This window comes from Podarcis pityusensis (genome assembly GCF_964106645.2).
Source record: "Podarcis pityusensis genome assembly, chromosome: Z".
NCBI classification, from domain to species: Eukaryota; Metazoa; Chordata; class Lepidosauria; order Squamata; family Lacertidae; genus Podarcis; species Podarcis pityusensis.
In genome coordinates, this window is record NC_138044.1 from 1,823,729 (window position 1) to 1,844,229 (window position 20,501).

Here is a 20,501-nt window from a genome sequence, read left to right on the forward strand (position 1 = left end):
GTGACTGAAAGCAAAGAGGGAATGCTTTTTAAAACCAACATTAGAGGTTTTGTCTACATGCCTAAATTTAAAAAGTTACCCCGAGATTTCTATAATTCAAGAGACAGCCTAAATTTAATCTCTCTCTTTCTGAATTTCTTCCAGTAAAATTGGTTCCCTTTCGAAGACTCCTGTCAGTCAGGTGGCAGCTACCTCAGCAGGTCCTCCTCCTCCGCCACCTCCTCCTCCTGTGGGCACAGAGATGAACTCCATCACGCCCCAAGTTGGCCCATTTGCTGCTCGAATGCCTGTCTACCCGCCTCACTCCGACAGCCTCCAGTATTTTCAAGATCCCAGAACCCACCTCTCCTATGAACCCCAGCAGTACCCGCAAGCAGGTGAGGCACTGACAGGGCACTCAAGCAGACCTGGCCTTTTCTGTGGCCACCCCTGGATCATGGACCTGGCCATCGGACCTGCTGTCCTTTAAGCCCCAAGTAAGGACAGTCCTCTTCCTTCATGCTTTCAGTGGTGGCCCACACTGGTGGAGTAGAACTTTTATCGCTGTGTGTATAAAATTATGTGTGGTGTGTCTAGAGAGATGTTTTTCTCCCCCTCTCATAATACTAGAACCTAGTGGAGTCATCCAGTGAAGCAGAATGGTGGAAGATTCAGGACAGAAAGGACTTTTTCACTCAGTGTGTAGCTCAAGCTTCCTCAGTCTGATGCCCCAGTACATGACTGTAATGTCTCTTCCAGCCTGGCCATGCCGGCTGGGGCTGATGGGAGTTGTAGTCCAAAGCACCTGGTGGGCACCTGGGGAAAGTTGGCCTAGATGGATTGGTTTCAAAACATCAACTGAAAATGTGCTTCCTAATAAATATTGAGTGGCAGATTTTAACATTTATTCTTTAATACAACTGTATATTCCAAAGAGATGCAAGCCCCTTAAAAAAGGCATTCCCTCTGCTTGCATGGGAGAAAGAAGATGCAACTCATGTAACATGTAACCGAGGGCCTTCTCAGTGGTGGCACCCACCCCGTGGAATGCCCTCCCAGCAGATGTCAAGGAAATAAGAAGCTATCCTGTTTTTAAAAGACATCTGAAGGCAGCCCTGTTTAGGGAAGTTTTTCATATTTAATGCTTATTTTTTTTAACACTCGATTGGGAGTTGCCCAGAGTGGCTGGGGAAACTCAGCCAGATCGGCGGGGTATAAATAAATTATTATTATTATTATTATTATTATTATTACATGTGTGATATGCTATCTGCAAACAAAACTGACTCCTCTTCTTCCCCCATCCTCTTTTGGAAATATTTTATATACCCATATGCAAATTTAGGCTGCAATTCTTAGGACACTTACCTGGGACTAAACCCCACTAAACATAGTGGAATTTACTTCTGAGTAAACATGCACAGAATTGTGCTGTAAATTGATTAATCAGGTATTTATTAAACAGTTACCAGAGAAGTAGCCGTGTTGGTATATCACAGCAAAATCGACAAAGGGTCTCAGGCTTTGTAGATGGAAAGAATGAAATGTTATTCTGGTTGCACATTAAGGTGGTAGGGTTTTTTCATCAATGCGGTCAGAGGTAAATGAAATTCAGAAAAGTAGACAGTGATAATTATTAACAGTGGTCATTCACAAAAAAGTTGCATTGGTAATACAAGCAGCATCTGTACTGTTCAGATCTCACCCTCCCCCAACTACTTTTATACACACTTGTAGCACAGAAAACATGATGCCATTTTGTTAATGTGTAGGTGCCACAAAGCTGTTGATTTATTTTAAACATTTATAGCTTACCTTTGTGCATGACCACAGGCCTCCAAGACAAGTGATTGTAAGTGTCAGTTAACAGTAGCAACCATTATTGTTCTGTAGTTAATGGCAGTGGAGACTAATGAAGGCTTTGTGAGTGAGTGGGAACCATGATGACAAATGACCCCCTCTCCCCCAACTTTAGCAGCTGTATGTTGTAAAATTCATATAGCTCATTTACTTTTGATTTCTGTTAATTATTTCTACCAATAGCCTTACTCCACTGACAGCAGTTGCCTTATGTCAATCTACATTGTGGCATATAAAGAAGAGAATATTTCTGGCCCATTTAAATGTGTACAGAGGGGAGAAATTATTATTGGGCTTATATTCTGAGGAGAGGAATGGTTTTTATGCAGACAAGTAAGTTCTGTTCAGCTAAGATCTGGCAGCTAAGAACACCTGGTCAATGCATGCAGCAAAAACAAGGTGATAGAATTATCTGTACCATTGCAGGCTTCAGGTGGATGGATGGAAGATAATTTTAAAAGAAAACATCTCCCTGCAAGTAGAACACTAGCAGAATTGTAGCCTAGTCTGCTCCCTGCTGTGCCAGTTTTCTGCTTGTGGGGATATCATCATCATTATTCATTTTTGCATGGGGAAGCATTCAAAATGGATCTGAACATGGTGCAGTCCACACTACTTCCTAATTCTGCTGCATGTGCAGACTGGCCCTAGAATAATGTGAAGTTCTAGGCCAAGCTCAGCAAGTGTCTCTTGTTCCATAGGATACTACCCAGCACCACCGACAGTTCCAGCTGGTGTGGCCCCTTGCCTCCCTCGCTTTGTGAGGCCCAGCAATGTCCCTGAATCCGCACTCCCATCTGCTTCTGTGCCATATGGCGATCATTACAGCGCATTCCCCCCTGGGGACAGATTGAGCTCTCCTTACCAGCCGCCACCGCAGCCCTATGGGCCAGTCCCGTCTGGGATGTATGCCCCGCTCTACGACAGCCGGCGGATCTGGCGGCCGCAGATGTACCCAAGGGATGATATAATCCGGAGCAACTCCTTGCCTCCCATGGACGTCGTCCACCCCACTGCCCACCAGTCCTTCCTGCGAGAGAGATACAACTCTTTGGACAGCTACCATTCCATGGCCTGCCAGTTGCCGGCTGACCAGAGGACGGTGCCTTCCTTGAGGGTAGGTTCCCACTAGCCACTGGAGTTTGTTCCTTTCGGCTCTGAGGCCTCTCAGATATCCCAAACCAGCTCCTCAGGGGCCTCTGGTGCCATTTTGCCTGTAGGCAGAGACGCATTTTATTTGCCTGGGACTCTTAAACTTGCTGCATGAATTACTCTCCTGTGTGGCTTCCTTTTTGGAAGCTCCCTAGGCCGAATGAGATGATGTCTTATAACTTTGGGGCATTTCTGCGACCTGATTTTTTTCTGTTTAAATGGTTTATGGCTCTGAGCCGAAGAGCAGCCCCATACTGCATAAAACAAGGCAGAGGTGAAACAAAGCAAACATAAGGAGCAAGAGCAAGTGCACCCAACACTTGGGGCAGGGGCCAGTTAGGACTCCTTGTGACCCTCCTCCTCACATTCCTTACCCCAGTACCACACTTGAATCCTTGCACACCTCTGGGATGTAGGCTGGCAGGATACAAGGCTTGCTTCCCCTTTTGGGAAGTTGCTAACGCCTGTCTTTTGTTTAATCAGAGCAAGCTCCTGGCCAGCTGGTGAATTCCTTTGGGGGAAGTATCAGAGAGAAGGGTGTAGGGGAAAGGTTGCAGCTGAGTGGTAGAGCATCTGCTTTGCATGCAGAAGGTCCCAGGTTCACTGCCCAATGGCATCTCTGTGTCTGAAACCTGCTGCCAGTCAGTGTAGACAGTACTGAGCTAGGTGGACCCGTGGTCTGGGTCAGTATAAGACAGCTTATGCTGTGTATTTCTGGTTTTAACTGCCGTCACATGGTTCAGATCAGGAGGAAGTTGGGCATGGTGGGAGGAGATGCAGCTTAACGCCTTCCTTGCATTGCCAGCTGAACATTTATTTATTTAATAGGTTTATGTGCCACCCACTCATGTAAAATATAAAGGTGGCCCACAACAGTATATTTACAACAGACCATGAAATAGCATCAAACAGTACAAAATTATGCATTGCCGCTGATGTGGCAGAGCACCCGCCCTGCGTGCAAAGGGTCCCAGGTTTGGCCCCCCAGGTTCAGGCAGGTCTGGGAATGTCCCCTGCCCTGGAGAGCCGCCACAAGTCAGCAGAGACAGTGCTGAGCTGAGTGGACTAACGGTGTGACTCCATACAAGGCAACTTCCTGAGTTCTTGTAACACAAGCCTTTGAGCGGCTAACTCTTGGGTTCTATGTGAGTTTCCTGTAATGTTAATTGGTCCTGATCTGGCACCTTTCTCCTAGGATCCTTGTGGCCACTTGAAACCCACTTACGACGACCCACTGCGGAGGAAGCCAGAGCAGTGGGCCCCATGCCACATACCAAAAACGCCTCTCGTGTCCTCCTCCACTCTGCCTGCAGCCGCACAGTCTCCTCCTCCTCCTTCCCCTCTCTTCAACGTGGACTTCAGCCGAGAAGTAAGGCACCAGAGAGCTACAGGGGTGTGGGTGGGGGAAGAGCACAACTGCTCCACCAGATGCTTTGGCACTCCTTTCTCCTGAGGTGCAGCACGTGCTCCCTCGTGGCCTGCCTGAAAGTGGATGCTTCCCACGATGGCTTGGGATTTAACTCCATAGGGCATTGTGGGGAACTTGTGGCCCTCCAAATATGGTTTGGCTCCAGGCTCTCCCCTCCCCCGCAGCCAGGAGTGATGGTAGTTTGATTCCAGCAACATCTGGAAGGCCACATCTGTAGTCTAATGACCAATGGTGGTCCTGAGGCTTGGGATCTCCTACAATTTTGTTTTGATAATTTGTAGTCCTGCATGGTTGCTTTGAAGAGCTGGGATGTGATTTAATCCTCCTAGACACTTTTCCTTTTCCAAATCTCTTCCCCCCACCATACACAACCACTTGCTATTAACTTCATGGAGGGGAACAAGGCAGCTACAAGCTCTTTCTCTCTCTTCCACTCACCCCCCTCCCCACCACAAGCTAATAGCAGTTTGCACCAGGGCCAGTATTTAGATTGGGGAAGGATATTGAGATTAAACAACTCGCATAGGACCATTTATCTGTTTTGGGGAGATTTTTCATAATCACAGAATTGCAGGGTTGGAAGGGGCTGTGCAATCACTGATTTCAAACCTCCAATGAGGGAGACTGCATCACCTTCTGAGGAAGTCTGTTCCACTGTCAAATAGCTCTTAACCTCCAGAAAGTTCTTCCTAAGATTTGGTTAGAATCTTTTTTCTTGCACTTTGAATCCATTGGCTTTGTTTTATTAAGTTGCAGTCCCATGTCGCTGGTTAGGATGGCTGCCTGATAAAAAGATAAACCTCCCACATCAGGCCTACCTGCCACCCTCCTAGTGGAAACAAAACTTCAGCAGGCACCCCGTGGTTGCTCTTACTTATCCTTGGTTCCCACCTCCCTTTTCCTTTTCCTTCTCTTCCCTTTCTGCCATGTGATTCCCTGCAACCTCCTCATCACAGGGAAATTGTTTTCCTTTTTCCTTCTGTTACTCTGCACAGCACAGTGTCCCCAAATGTGCACATGTTTCTGCTGCTGACATGGGAAATACACAAAAGGCCTTTGGGATGATTGGTCAAGATCTTGTGGGAGATCAGTCTCCAAATCTAACAAATGCATGTTCTTGCTAGTTAGCATGAGAGGGGGCTAAATCCTCAGAGCTGTATTGCTGATAGGCAGATACCCAGACCATAGAAATAAAATTGGTAGAGAGGGCTCCGTGTGGTGTCATTTCCCCTCCTCTGCTGGAAAGGAAGGGACATATAGTATTTCCTGTTCCACTCTCTCTTCCTTTTGACCAGTGTTCGGAGACCGGCAGGCCCCACTTGCTCCGACTCCAGGCACAAGCCTGAAGCTGGTTATACTGTAAATAACGAGTATTTTGGCTGCATAGTTTTTTACTGCTGCCATTACCGTGAACCAGTGCATGATTGTAAAGCAAGTAAATATTTTGTTTAACCTACTTGGCAAGCTGTTGTCTGATGCTTTGTTAAGTGGGTTAGGAAGGGGTAAGCCCGCCCCCCAAAGGTTTTACGGCCTATTTCCTATGCTTTTAATTGTGCTGACAAGGGGTTTTGAAACTTGATTCAAACCGCACACAAGGGCACCTGGAGGGATGATTTGCAATTAATATAGCCTCTCCTACCGATTAAAACCCACCCCACAGACCTTACCTGGTGTCTTTCTTTCCTTCAGTTCTGCGAGAGTGCCACCAGCCAGCATAGCTCCAAGTACGAGGACGACCGCCTCTCCCATTACTCTCCCTGGTCCTGTGGCACCATCAGCTCCTGCATAAGTGCCATTGAGTCAGAGCCCAAGGACGTCATTGCCAATTCTGGTGCTGTGCTCCTGGTAAGGCAGCTTCCCCTCTGGAGCCCGTTCTGCTTGGTAGCCAGGCACAGAGCCAGTGCCGCTCCCTCTGCCAGTGATGGATGGAACCAGTTTCCAAAACATGATTCCCTTAACCTCATCTTACGTCCACATGCACACACGCACGAGTGCCCCCCCCAGTCTACCGCATAAGGGAAAATATATTGTCCTGAGCACCTTACAGGGTTGTTGTAAGGATTGCGAGAAGTGATTTGGATGCCCTGCCTGATGACATTCCGAAGGGAACGGCTTCTAAAAGGGTTCCTATGAGTGCAAAATGTTACACTGGGCCTAAGAATGAGCCTCCCTGCGCACCAGGCCATGTGTAGGCCAGATCCTGCATTGCAGGAAGCTGAACTGGGTGACCCTTTGGACCCCTACCAACTCTACTATTCTGTGGTTCTATCTCTGGGCTTTCCTTTTCTTGTGGGGCTGTACAGGATCTGGACAGTGGGGACATGAAGAGGCGGGTGCACCTCTTCGACACCCAGAGAAGGGCAAAGGAGGAAGACCCAATCATTCCGTTCAGCGATGGGCCCATCATCTCCAAATGGGGCGCCATCTCCAGGTCGTCGCGCACGGGTTATCACACGACAGACCCAATTCAAGCTACTGCTTCCCAAGGAAGTGCTACAAAGCCAGTCAGCATGTCAGGTATGGGCTGGGTTGGTCTGGAGCCTTGGAAATGATATAGAAGAGGATGCCAGGGCGGCAGGTGTGGGCGGAGGACAGGATTCTCTCTGGCCCGAGCTGAGTTTGCACCTTTTGCCTGTTTGCAGATTACACCCCTTACGTCAGCACCATTGATTCCAGATGGAGCTCCTACAATTCCGATTCTACTTCATCAGCGCCTTTCAGAGAACGGTAAGTGAGGGAGCTCTCCTCGAAGGGGGCATCTGGGGAGCCCATCCTGGTCACAGCACCTCGCCTAAGCTCAGCATGCCCAGATCCCTTGCCAGATCCCATGGAAGCAGTAGGAGTTTTCAGGCCACGGCACTAAGTTCACAGCTCCACAGTGGTGGGACTGGGGCTTGGAAGATCTGGGTTGAAATCCCCATTCAACCATTCACTGCACCAACCACCTTCTATAACCCTAACCTAACCCACTGGGTTGTTGCAAGGATGGAGGATGCAGCTATACCTGGTGGCTAGTCAGGATTTCTTGTGTTCTGCCTCCACTGTGGGAAGCAGTCTGCCTCTGAATGCCGGTTGCTGGAGGTCACAAGTGGGGAGAGTGGCTGTTGCACTCAGGTCCTGCTTTCAGGCTTCCCATTGGGGCATCTGGTTGGCCACTGTGCGAACAGGATGCTGGGTTAGGTGCCCCCCGCCCCGTCCTAATCCAACAGAGGTCTTTCTACATCCTTAAAAGGATTATGTGGGGAGGGAGAGAACCAGCGACTGCACCTGGAGCTCATTCCAGGAAAGCCAGGATGCAAATGTAATAATAAATCAAATCAATTTGTATTGATTTGTTGGGTCTCCGGACCGTAATAAAGATTGATTGATTGTAATAATAAATAAAAGGACGATAGAATGGAGTGAGCACCACCTTGCCAGAGCCTGTGCGTGGAGACTGGGCTTGGGATGAGGGTGCTTTCTGACAACATTTGCCCTGCATGAAATACGATGTGTTGAAACCCCATTGTAGTAATTTCCCTGGCATTCTGCAGCGACCCCTGCACAGACTAATTCATACCAGCCTGTTCAGTTTGAGGGTGGGGGGATAGAGGTTCAGTTGTCTCTTTGCTGGGCATCATTTTCCTGCAGAGAGGAGGGAATCCTGGGACAGGCCAGCCAGCTGAGAATTTCCCTTCATCCCTGGACATTTCTGTGCACCTTCAGAAGGTCTGAGGATGAAAGGAAACCCCTGGCTGGCAGGCCCATCTGTTTCCTTCTTCATCAGAGGTCCAGTGTCACGCTTCCAAGGAATGTGCAGGGAGCAACTTCTAAACCTTCCTTCTCTTTCAAGGGACCGGTTCATCCTTACAGATGTGTCTGCCCCAGGAAAGCATTCTAGCACTGGAGATCTACTGAGCATCGAACTGCAGCAGGTATGGCTGATCTGGCAACTTTGCCTCCTGCTCTGGGATTTTTTGGGGGGATGGAGAATTTACAGAGGGCCGGCCAGTCTGTTGAGCATGGTCCAAGAGCTGCAGGGCGGAGGGAGGAATGGAATGAGTGTTGCTTCCACCCTGCCATTTCCTCTGTTATTCTTCCATGTAGGCCAAAAGTAACTCGTTGCTGCTTCAGAGAGAGGCCAACGCACTTGCCACGCAGCAGAAGTGGAGCTCCTTGGCAGAAGGAAGCCCCCTCTCTTTGACCCTCCTAAGCAATGAAATCAATCTGAGAAACGGCGAGGTAAAAAAAGTAGCTGAGCTGGGTGGAGAAGATACTGAAGGGAGGGACCCCTTTTAGAATACAGTGGTACCTCGGGTTACAAACGCTTTGGGTTACAAACTCCACTAACCCGGGAAATTGTACCTCGGGTTGCGAACTTTGCCCCAGGATGAGAACGGAAATCGCGCAGTGGCGGTGTGGCAGCAGCAGGAGGCCCCATTAGCTAAAGTGGTACCTCAGGTTAAGAACGGACCTCCGGAACGAATTAAGTTCGTAACCCGAGGTACCACTGTAAATGCATTACAGAGTCTGGAGGGAGACATCAGCGGTCATCTAGACCAGCCTACTGCTGCTAGGCAGGAAGACCACTTCTACCATCTCCCTGATACATGATTGTCCAAATTCTGCTTTAAAAAACTCTTCTAATGAAGGCAGTCTGTTCCCCTGCTGAGGAGCTCAGTACCATCAGGAAGTTGTTGTTGGTATATGTATATGTATATGTATATGTATATGTATATGTATATGTACAGTGGACGCTCGGGTTGCGAACGTGATCCATGCAGGATGCACATTCGCAACCCACAGCGTTTGCAACCCGCAGCTGCACATGGGTTGCGATTTGGCGCTTCTGCACATGTGCAAAGTGTGATTTAGTGTTTCTGCACATGTGTGACCACCGAAACCGAGAAGTAACCCGTTCCGGTACTTGCGGGTTTCGGCGGGTCCGTAACCCGAAAAAATGCAACCTGAAGCATCTGTAACCCAAGGTGTGATTGTATATGTGTATGTGTATGTGTATGTATATGTGCAGTGCTTTTTTTCTAAAAAAATGTTTAGGGGTACTCTCATTTTCCTGCTCATATCGAAATACTGCCCCTCAATGAGGCCAAACATAAGATTCACAAAATGTTTAGGGGTATGCGTATCCCTGCATCCCCCCAGGAAAAAAAAACACTGTATATGATAATTTCCTAGAGGCCAAGATCCAAGTTTAGTGCAAGTTCTCTTTGGTGAGAGAACCCCAGCAAGAGATTTAAAGTCACAAAGTAAAGCATGGGAATGTAGTCTGTTAGACCTTTAAAACATGCCCCTCCAAGTGAGTTCTAAAATGTCCCCTTAGAAGGTTTCTTTCAAAAGTTTTTCTCTTCCCCCTGCAAGGGAAAAGGCAACATGTTTTGTCAATTGAAAAAAAGTTTGGTCAGATTCATATGCTTCAGAAAAGTTGCACAGGCAGCAAAACTTGTCTTAGTCACAAAGTGGTAAAAGCGCCTGAAGAAGCATCTCCACCCACATCGTTCTGCCTGGATACTCTGGTCCAGCTCCGAGGGCTGTTCCCTCCCTGCGAGAAGTGAGGTTACAGGGAACCAGGCAGAGGGCCTTCTCGGCAGTGGCGCTCGCCCTGTGGACGCCCTCCCATAAGATGTCAAGGAAATAAACAACTATCTGACTTTTAGAATACATCTGAAGACAACCCTGTTTAGGGAAGTTTTTAATGTTTGGTGTTTTTAATACTCTGTTGGGAGCCGCCCAGAGTGGCTGGGAAAACCTAGCCAGATGGGTGGAGTATAAATAAATAGATGGTGATGATGATGATTCCTAAATTTTAAAAATTTTGGTATAGAAACTCAAGAGTGGCTTGTGAGAGCCATGTGGTTGAGCTGGAACAACCAGCTGAAACCTCTTCAAACGCTGAGCTGCTCAGGTAGACTGGAAGGGAACAATAGGCTTGGTTATCTATTGACTCCTCAAGGTAAGGGGAAGTGACCTAGCTAAGCCTGGCAGGACGGTTTAGTCTATGTCATTAACCCCATCTTGCATTAATTAGACTTAAGCATGTTAGTTATATGAGGCTGGTTATCCCACAGTTCTGTCAAATGTTTGGTCTTAATCCTTTTTCTAGTAATCTGAACCCATTGGAGCAATAGAAAACAAACTTGCTTTGTCATCTGTCAGGAGTGAGCCTGTGTAGAAACTACCCTCCTTTCTGAGGGTAATACATTAATTTCTCCACCTGCTTATGCTTCTTGCCCCCAACTGCCACTGGCGTTTCAGCCCTGGAGGCTTGGCCCAGAATGGGAGGCAGCCCTCAGGCTGAAAGAAGCCCCCCACCCCTGATTTTGGGGGCAGCCCTTCAGTTGTTTCTTTATTTCCTAAGCTTTCTAGTCGCTTGCCACCCAATGGTCTCCAAGCAACATGCAAAGAAAAAGAATATATGCATAAATGTATTATACAATAGAAAAGAGGTTAGGGAATCACATAACCCATAAATATTCCATACAGCATACTTGGAAAACAAAAACTGAACACCAGCCCTCCTGCATAGCAGTAATAAAAAACATTAGCAATACAAAGACGAACAGCAGCTCAATGCTGAGAGCCAGGGTGGCATAATTGTTAGAGTGCTGGACTAGGATCTGGGAGGCCACTCAGCCATGAAACTCACTTGGTTTCAGTGAGCTAGTCACTGCCTCTTAGCCCAATCTTACCTCAAACGAGGAGGGGAGACCCACCTTGAGCTCCTAGGAGAAAAAGGTGGGATATAAACATAATAAATATATAATATTAACACTCCCACCTACAAAACTAGTAGATAAACATAAATACTCAAAACTGACTCACATCCCTCCCTAGTTCAAAAGCCAATCACTCCAATCCTGTTTTTGTTTTGTTCTCTGCTTAATCTTGCCACCCCACCCAGAAGGCCTGCTGCTGTGAATCAGTGGTGGATGGGTTCAGGGTCCTTCAGGGATGGTCCAGTGTCTCTAAAGAGGGTCAGTGTTTTATTCTGGCTGCTCCTCCTTTCCTGCTGTTGGAAGATAGCTGTCCCATTGCCACTTCATTGTCTGTTCTCCAGCCTCCATATACCCAGCGCCTTCCATCTTTCCTGGGTCTCCAGCTGACTCGCCATCTTTTTCACGTTCTCCTCTGGACACATCCCAGTTGGTCCCTCTCTGTCTTCCCATGTAATGCCCAGAAGTGTTCCAGCTCCGCAAATGTCTCTGGCCTCAGAGTGAGCCTGGCTACTCTAAACTTAAAAGGAAGGGGCAACTTCAGTAAGAAGGAAATGGCATTGTGTGAAATGTGCCCACTCTTTTCCTTGGGCAGCCTGCAAAGGTCCTAGAAGGGCACCTTTTGTTCTCAAGGGGCAGGTCTCCTCCAAGAGCAAGTGGGGAAAGCAGTGCCTGAGTTAGGGTTTGATTCAGCAGCATATATATTTGTCACTTCAGATGCAAAACAGGACAGGACCTGCCACTTACGGGCAAATCCAGGTCATGCAGTTATAGTTGGCTGCAAGGTCTTGTGCAACAGGCAGGCTTCCCCAAAATGTCAATACTTTTTTCAGTAAGGAAAGTGAATGTGAAAATGCACTGGGAAAGTGTAGGGTGAGACCTGCCCTGATGCAACGGCATCTCTAACCTCCCTGCAAACAAATAGGAGAGAATGCTCATACAATAGCCAACGTTGTCTAATTTCCTTCCAAACAAATCAGGATGAATGACCAATAAACAGGTAATCCAGAAGCACTTTCTGCCTGCAGCTGAGGGACACACTATGAGCTTCCAGTTTCTTGTATGCCTGATTCCCCATTTTCTGTGGAAACAGGAACAGCAACTACTTCTCCTTTGTTTACCATTGGGGCGGTATCTCTCTACACCATGCCCTTCTCCTGGAGCACTGCCCTCCCTCCCTTTCTTTTTTCTGAGTAATGTTTTTCTGGTTGCATAACAAAATGACATTTATCAGCTTCAGCCAAACCTGTTGAGTGGCTACACGTTGCATATGTCAGTCACATGTAAGAAGGGAAATGGAGGAGGGACACTGCCATATAACTGAATCACTGAACTCATTGTCAAGGCTTCAGCTATCTGCGACATATCTTCTCCATAACTATGCATGAATGTACTTGTGTTTACGTAGCTGACACAGGGGGACCCAGACCTTGTCAAAATGGGTTGGTTTGTTTTCAGTTTAGCCGCTAACCATTAGGTATTTTGGAAGAGCCAGGTCCCTAACTTTTATTTTATTATTTTATTTTGTAAAATTTGCATGCTGCCTGATTGTAAACACACACACACACACATATCAAAGCAGCCTAAGGAAAAGGAAAAAAATAAAATTATCTGTAAGAAGAATTAACAATAATTTTAAGATTTTTGAAAAGCTGAAACAATAAACTAAAAACAGATTAAAACTCACACCAGTTTTCTAAACATCTGGACAGGCTTACCTAAACACAACTGTTTTTAACAGTAAAAAAATAACAGAGATAGAGTACAGTGAAAACACCTAGAGGGAGTTTCAGGGTGTGCATGCTGCCACAGTAAAATATCTTTTGAATGTGGAGCATGTGGCCTGTGGCACCTACAACATTGCTGGTTCTGCTGATTGAAGCGGTTGAGTGGCCGTAAGGCGATCTCACAGAAAGACCTTTCTTTAAATCAATTGTGCTTTGTTTGTTTTCCCCCACTCCTATCCTGCTTCTTAGTCTGACTATCCGGAGGACGGTGCAGACACAAAACCAGACCGAGACATTGAACTGGAACTGTCAGCCCTCGATGCCGATGAGCTTGGTGGGCAGGGAGAGCAAATTGAGGTACATGAACACTGCCGTTTCCTTGATTCACTGAACATGCCAATGTGTCTGTGTCTTTGCATCCTCTACTATCTCAGAAATCCAGAGCTGGTGGCCCTCCTATAAGTTTCCATGTAAAGCATGAAATAACCACAGACCAAAACTCTGGTTGAATCCTAGCCTTGCCAGACTCCCAGTTCCAGACACAGCAGTGTTATTGAGATGTTCATAAAATTCTGAGTATTGATTCCCCACTCTGTAGAATTGTGTCTTGCATGAACTTTTGGGTCAAACTGCTGGTCCAGTCTGTTTACCCTGAGTGGCAGCAGCTTTCCATCAGTTCAGATCTGGGTCTTCTCAGCCCCACTTCCCTAAGTCACTTTTAAATGTAGAGGTGGAGGATTGGACCCAGGACCTTCTATGTGCAGAGCACATACCCCTAACCCTGGGCCCTGGACTCTCCCTCCCCTTATATTTTGGACTGGCCACAAATAATCCCTGGTGGCTATGGCAGGGAGCTTTAGGGTCTGCCGTCTAGCCTCTCAGATCCTTCTCAGCAATGCCATTTCCACTTCACCTTTCTCCATCATTTGTGCGGGAGTTCTGATTGGTTGGCATCACCCCCCACTCCCACACGGCTAACACTGTCCTTCCACTTCCAGGAGATTCTGAACCTGCAGCTTGGCATTGGCAACCAGGACGATCATCTGTTCAACGGCTCAGCTCTGGAGAACGGCCACCCTCTAGAACAGCCTCCAAAAGAGCCCAGGCAGCAGGCGAGGCCCACCTTAGGTGAAGACCTTGCTATTCTGTGAGTGTCAGACGGAAACAGAAGCTTTCTGTGCCCCGATACAGAGCCTCTGTTGTCTCTCCTCGTGTCCCCTGTGTCCCCTGTGGCACATTTATTCAATAAGTGCACCATTGCAATGTTTAAGGCAGCTTTACCTGATCAGGACAAAAGTGGCTGCTGGGAAACTCACAAAACTGGAGGAAAGAATCTGCTTTCTCACATTATATAAAGAATGTGTTGATCATTTCTGTGCAGGAAGAATTCATCCTTGAGCTAGCCTGCTAGAAAATCTGCACCCTGCTCTCCTTGCTGAATTGGGCATCCAGCTCCAATAATCCAGGCATGCTTTTCTTCTGAGAACATGACTTAATTTCTACGCTGGTGTAGAGCTAAGGCGAAGGGATGGCTATATAAGCCTGTGTGATTTGTAAGCCCATGGACTCCACTTTTGTGGGTTCCCCAGCAGCCACTGCTGTTCTTTCCAAGTAAAGCTGTCTCAAGCACCACAGTGGTGTTTTTATTGGAGAAATCCACCATGCTTCCTTGCCGAATGCTGGCCTTCTCTTGCCTGGTCTCTTCTTTCTTACTCCTTAGACTTACCCAGTCCAAGCCCTTCATATTTTGGGGGCTGTGGCTCCCACCAGCCCTATGCAATCTTGGCAATTGATAGAAGTTGTTGTTCGAAATGTATGGAGGGCACCAACACAGGGAAGGCTCTTTCTCTCTTCTTCCCCTTCTCTCCTCCAAGGCTGAGAATCCAGTCTCTCCCATTCATTTGCAGCGGCCCTTCAGCCACTGTGATGAGTGAAGAAAGGAAATGGCTCTGAGCACTGATGGCGCAACAGCGTTTCTGGCCACTGCTGTGCTGCTAGCTTCTCTCAAGAGGTTCCAGAGTTACACCAGTGGCTCCACAGAGAAGGGAGAGGAATTTACTGATGCTGCAGGGGCCCTCTTTCAAATTCTGGGTTATTAGCAGTGTGAGAGCTCAGGGTTAATGAACACAGCTTCTCCCCCCCCCCCCAACTCTGTCAGAACCCATCTGTTCATTATCTGTCATGATAAGTAATAAAAATAAAGAAGAAAAATCACAACTCAACTAGGGTATCAAAACTATCAGGGATAATTCACTGTCCCTTGTTTTTTACATCCTTGGATTGCTGTGAGAATGTTGACATTCCTGTGTTCTATTTTAAATAATAATCAGGGTTTATTTCCCCCTTCTCCCCTCTCCTCCCTCCCTCCCCCCACCCAAAAAAAATCACCAGGGAGAAGCAGAAAGCAGCCCTGCCAATGACCTGCTTCAGCCAGCCAACAGCATCCTCTGTGAGCGGGGTGACGTCCCTGCCCATCACAGCTTCCTCCTCCGGAGTGGGCAGCCTCGTTCTCAAGACAGCCCACAGCCTCACAGCAGCTCACATCATGGCAGAAGGGAAAAGTGACTTTTTAAGGCCAGTGGCAAATGGCAAAATGGTTAACAGCTGAGAGGTGTTACGTTTTCAAGCTCGTGATCATGCTAAGGCAGCATTTACACTATATTATATAATGTATATATTTTTTAAGAAAATACTATTGGGGTGATTTGTTTCCTGTGGACTCTTTGATACATCAGGCCCCTCTCAACTTTGCATTCTGGAAAAAGAAAAGAGAAAACAAACCACTTTGCTAGGCTCAGGTGTTCACGTTCCACAAGTGGTTTGTAAAAAGCTTAAGAGCAGCTTTTTAATTTGTTTGTGGAAATTCCAGGGCGCCTTCTGAGCCGTTCTTGTTGAAAGACAGCCTCTCTAGATAAATTTGCAAGTTAGTTCATTGAAGCCAGCAGATCCTCGGGGTGAAGTGACTCATGGGAATAGAACTCACTTGTTTTGCCTTGTTTTGTTTCATGAGAGAGGAACTTGTATCTGGTTGCAGTTGCTTGTTTCTTCAGCTGTGGAACTTTGCATGAAATAAGCATGTGAGAGAGAGAAAGAGAGAGAGGAGCGCTGGGGATCCTCTTAACATAAGACTTAATTCAGGGTTGATACACTTTTTCTTTTTCCTTTTCCTTTTCCTTTTATCTTTGCACGACTGCATTATATGCAGTAGTGTAGCACTTTGCATATTCCTGTCTGGCCTTCCCCCTTCATTTCCCCTACCCCACCCCTCTTCTGATTTAGAGCTTGGTATTTCCACATATCAAGCAACTTGCCTGTGTACAAAAAATAGAGTGCAAAATCGAAGTGCCTGCATCCTAGCGCTTACATCTTCTGTCTCTTTACCTGCTCTTGAGTTGTAAGCAGAATTGTTACATCGACAACGGGCTTGTCCACACTGACCGTACTTTTCCGTCTATGAGACGCCCCCTCGTCTAATACATGGAAAAGTACGGCACCTTCCTCTGCTCTTTCCAGGCACAATCTGGGGATCCCTCCCCCTTTTTTTTCCTCTGGAGTTTTCTCTGCAAAAAACCCGCTCTTTAAAGATCAGCAAGCTCAAAGAGCAATCTGCAGAAAACCCAAATGGGTGTTTGCGCCAATTCATATTTGAAGAGCAGGTTTTCACAGGGAAAGCTTAGGGCAGAACCCCCACAAAAAGCCACTGAGACGCAGTTCGTTAAATTGTAGACCTCTGCCTAGAAAGAGCAGGGTAAAACCTAAGTGTGGATAAGGCCAAAAACCCACTGCACTTGTCCCCTGGGCTCTGAGTTGTGCAGCTCCTTCGGCCAGATCAGTCCCCAGAGCCTCAGCATCAGTCGCTCCCGGCAAAAGAAACATTTTCTGTCACATTTGCACTGACTTGACAACACAGTATTGCTGTTGATGTACTTGTCAAATAAGAAGCGATTAGCAGTTCTTTTGACACTCATTGTGTTGTTTTGATTATAGCATTACTGAGAAGTTTAGTGTTTAGGTTATATTACTGACTCTTGACAAGGCCTTGAACACTTAATGGTATAGCTTTAGTTCGGCTTGTACAGAACAACGAATAAATGTGTCTTTTTAAAAATGTGACTTTAAGGAAATGTAAGTAGGGAGCCATCACCTGAAGAACACACACCTCTTGGGCCCTGAGCTGTATTTTCTTTTACTTTCTTGCTTTAGAAACTCAGGGCACCCAGAAGGTGGTAGAGCAAAAGAATGCTTGCTGGCAAGATAACACCTTCCTCATTTGTCTTCTATGGCTTTCTAGTTCTGATTTTTGCATTACTCCTCCTCTTCTTTTTTTTGCAGTGTTTGATAATTAACTTCTGTGAAGTTGTTTACTTGGAGAATTGTACTGGGATATTTCAGCCAAGTGACATTTTCACAGGTATACTGTACTCAAGGGCTCGTCCCACTAGCAAATGGCTTGCAAAAGAGACGATCATGTTACTCCTGGCAGAACAGAGCTGGTGACTGTTTGGGATGCCACCCCGTGGGCAGGATCAGGCCGCTTCTTTTCACTTCCTTTTTTAAGAAACTATATCGTGCACACTTCTGGATTAGGGGTGGGGCAAAAACAGGCATTTCTCTGAGCGTTACAATACTGACTTGCATCCTTTTTTATTTTATATCTGCTGACTTGAAAGTTCATGAAAAAAATTATGTTGTAAATATTATTATCTGAAAAAAAAATCCAAGCATTAGTTTATATATATTTATATAATATATATAATTCCAGTGATGTTGTGAAAGACCCCGGCTACTTATTTAATACTAAGGCACAAAGAGCTATTTATAATATGTCAGCCAAATCCCTTCTCTTAATTTCATGGGACAATTCCTCAGGCTCCTCCTCCTGTTGCCACCTCACTCCTGCAACAAGAGAAACAGGGCAGCTGGGGATTTGAGACTAAAGTACCCGTTTTCTTTAAACTTGTGACTGTTAAGATTAACTGATTTTGGTGTGGAATGCCATTTGGGTTGTTATTGTGTTCTCTGATCCAGCTGGGAAATCTTGTATATATAAATATTACATTTGAAATGCTTCCAAAAGTTGTTGTTTTTTTGCGCTATATGTAACTTCAGATATATAGAGATATATGCAAAACAGCCTCTCTCTCTCTTTTACATGGATATTTAAACAATAAGATCTTCTGTGCTGCAGGTGACGTGTTTTTTAAGGAGGAAGAAAATGAATTGCTATTTTATTGCAAAAATAGACAAATATTAGAAGTCTGAGAGATCCTCATTTTTGCCCTCAGGGAAATAGCCCCTCTGTGAACCGGAGCTCCCCCAGGCGCCAATACAATCCAAGGGTGGATATATAGTAAGACCTTGGTTGTGCTGCTGGGGAAGGGGGCGTGGCATAAATTGTTTACAGTTCTTCGTTCACTTGTCCAGTGGCATCGCATAATTTTAAAAGCCACCATATTTCTGCTGTCCTTTTACCACCTGGACTGGGAACGAGCTGCCTTTGTGCTTCTTTGACAGAGGCAGCCAGAACTCCTGCACTACAGTAGTTTTGTAGAAAAGGGCCACACACTTGTCAGGAAGCCTCTGCTCCAAGGTTGTACTTTAAATCTTCAACACAGAGAATTGCAGGCTCAATGAAACAGCTGGGACTTTCTCGCCATGGAAATGGCATCATTCTGGCTGGGCGTTGTCCACCTCTGAAGCAGTTTGTACAAGCCAGCCTGTCTGGGTGTGGAGCAGTCAACTTATGGTACATCCTTTGGATGCCCTTGGGCTCCCAGCCACCACCAACCATCCCCAGGCAACATGGCCAAGAATAGTCATAGGTGGTGGGGGTTGTATTGCAGCAGCAGCTGGTGGTGGTGGTGGGACCCAAAGAAGCTCTGCATCCCTTGTCTTTGGGACAGCCAGAGGGATGGGTGCTGAGATGAATCAGCACCATAGCCTGCTTTGCAGCTGTGTCTTTAGAAAATCAGGCCAACCAGAGGAGAGCCAGGCGGAGAGAGCAGAGGAGGGTGGTTCCTGCCCTCTGCCAGCAGGTGGCATTTTTGTAGGCAGGTGCAGGGGGGATTGGGGGCACGCATACTGGGGGGCGGGGGGTAAACTTCAGCTGTGCTTCCTCATAATGTGCATTTCCTCTCCCCCTTCGTTTTGACTCAGTGCTTTGGGTAGCAAGCTTCAGATGTGAAACAAATGCTGAGTGTGATGGTAGATGAGACGTTGAGCTGCATAGAGAAGCTGCTGGCCTGTGCTAAGGAAGAGTGGCAGGTCTGTGATAGGCCTGGTTTGACCACTGGTCCCTGCCAGATGCGCTGTTCGAAATTAATACCTGGTGACAGTTGGAGTGTAGAACACAGTGCTTGCCTAAAGTGTGTGTGGCCAATGCCAGAACAGAAGTCCTGGTAGTATCCTTTCTTCCATTCTTTTTTGATAATTTGAAAGCCAGGTCTGTTGTGAAATAAACTTCATTTACAAACAAAAACTCCATGCGGCTTGGCTGTGGGTTTTCTTGTGGTGAGCAGTTTTCATGTCTAATTTTGTGAGCGGCTGGCATTTCTCAGTATTTGATTAAGCCTGGCCTGATTTGCAAAGGGTTCAATCTAAGTGCTTGCATCTGCACCCCAATATTATTTGGGGAGGGGGCAATAGCCAGCCATTCACTACCTGTGGGAGATGTTTATTTTTAAGCCCTTTGTATTTAGGAGTTCTATATTTAGAGACTGAATTTGCAAATAACATGGCATGACACAGTGTTTTGCTGGGGCGTGTTCTTCCCCTGTCAGAACTCTCAGCCATTTCCTTGGCTCTGAGGAAGGGCAGCAGCAGCAGCACGGTGCTTTGCTGGCAAAGCGATATTACCAGGTGTAAGGGTGGAATGGGGTGGCTGAAGTGGAGTGAGCCAAAACTGTGAGCATCCCACCAGCCCCAAAACTGAGAGAGCAAATACCTGTCCACCACACACACACACAGGCTTTTGTGAAGCTTTTTAATGGACACTTTATATACTTGACAGAGTTTGAATTAAAAATAAAAACAATTCTGGCTGTGTTTCTGAGTGCCAGAAAACAGGGCGAAGTACACTTTTGCACAGATACCACCTGCTTACCCAGAGAGAGTCCTCGGTTATTTAGTCCAAGGCATGGAGATGCATGCATTTTCCTTATCTGTGCAGACAAATAGATTATACTGTAGTTGTGATACAACATGCGTGGCTTTTCTTTGTACTGCACACACACCCTGTACAGCCACTCCAAAGTATTGTGGTTTAGCTTGCAGTATCTGCTGTCTGCATTTATACTATATACTACATATTCTTTTCCCTGGAAGTTAAAAGGAAAAGAAAAACACCACTTTTTCTTTTATCGTTGCGTTGATTAACATTTTATAAACCTGCTTGGCCCAGAAAGTTTGGGAAAAGAGGGCTGTTTGTCAATTCTACAACCGGTTGTGAAGCTGAAGTGTGAATATTTCTACGTCTGTATTAGACATTTTCTTTGCAAATCTATTGTTCGATTGAAATGTAAATGAAATAAAAGATGGTGTACACCCATCATGTATAATAAAGCAGACACCATCGCTACGGTGGATTTAATGCCTCATTTTTAATGATGCATACTCAGCTTCTATTTAAAAAAAAATATTTAACTT

General features: G+C 46.4%; 1 protein-coding gene across 4 annotated transcripts in view; it reads left to right on the forward strand.

Moving 5' to 3' along the window:
- Positions 1-17,933, forward strand: part of RC3H2 (ring finger and CCCH-type domains 2) — a 46,090-nt gene extending 28,157 nt beyond the window's left edge. For 3 of the 4 annotated variants that reach the window (XM_080990819.1, XM_080990821.1, XM_080990820.1), the window contains 11 exons: positions 145-377; positions 2,541-2,956; positions 4,187-4,360; positions 6,110-6,265; positions 6,724-6,937; positions 7,063-7,147; positions 8,253-8,334; positions 8,507-8,641; positions 13,107-13,214; positions 13,856-14,004; positions 15,249-17,933. In XM_080990819.1, the coding sequence (XP_080846945.1) occupies positions 145-377; positions 2,541-2,956; positions 4,187-4,360; positions 6,110-6,265; positions 6,724-6,937; positions 7,063-7,147; positions 8,253-8,334; positions 8,507-8,641; positions 13,107-13,214; positions 13,856-14,004; positions 15,249-15,465 (1,969 nt within the window). In that variant the 3' untranslated portion in view covers positions 15,466-17,933. The remainder of the gene's footprint in view (positions 1-144; positions 378-2,540; positions 2,957-4,186; positions 4,361-6,109; positions 6,266-6,723; positions 6,938-7,062; positions 7,148-8,252; positions 8,335-8,506; positions 8,642-13,106; positions 13,215-13,855; positions 14,005-15,248) is intronic. The other variant, XM_080990822.1, reaches the window with a different exon arrangement.
- The last annotated feature ends 2,568 nt before the right edge of the window (positions 17,934-20,501 follow it).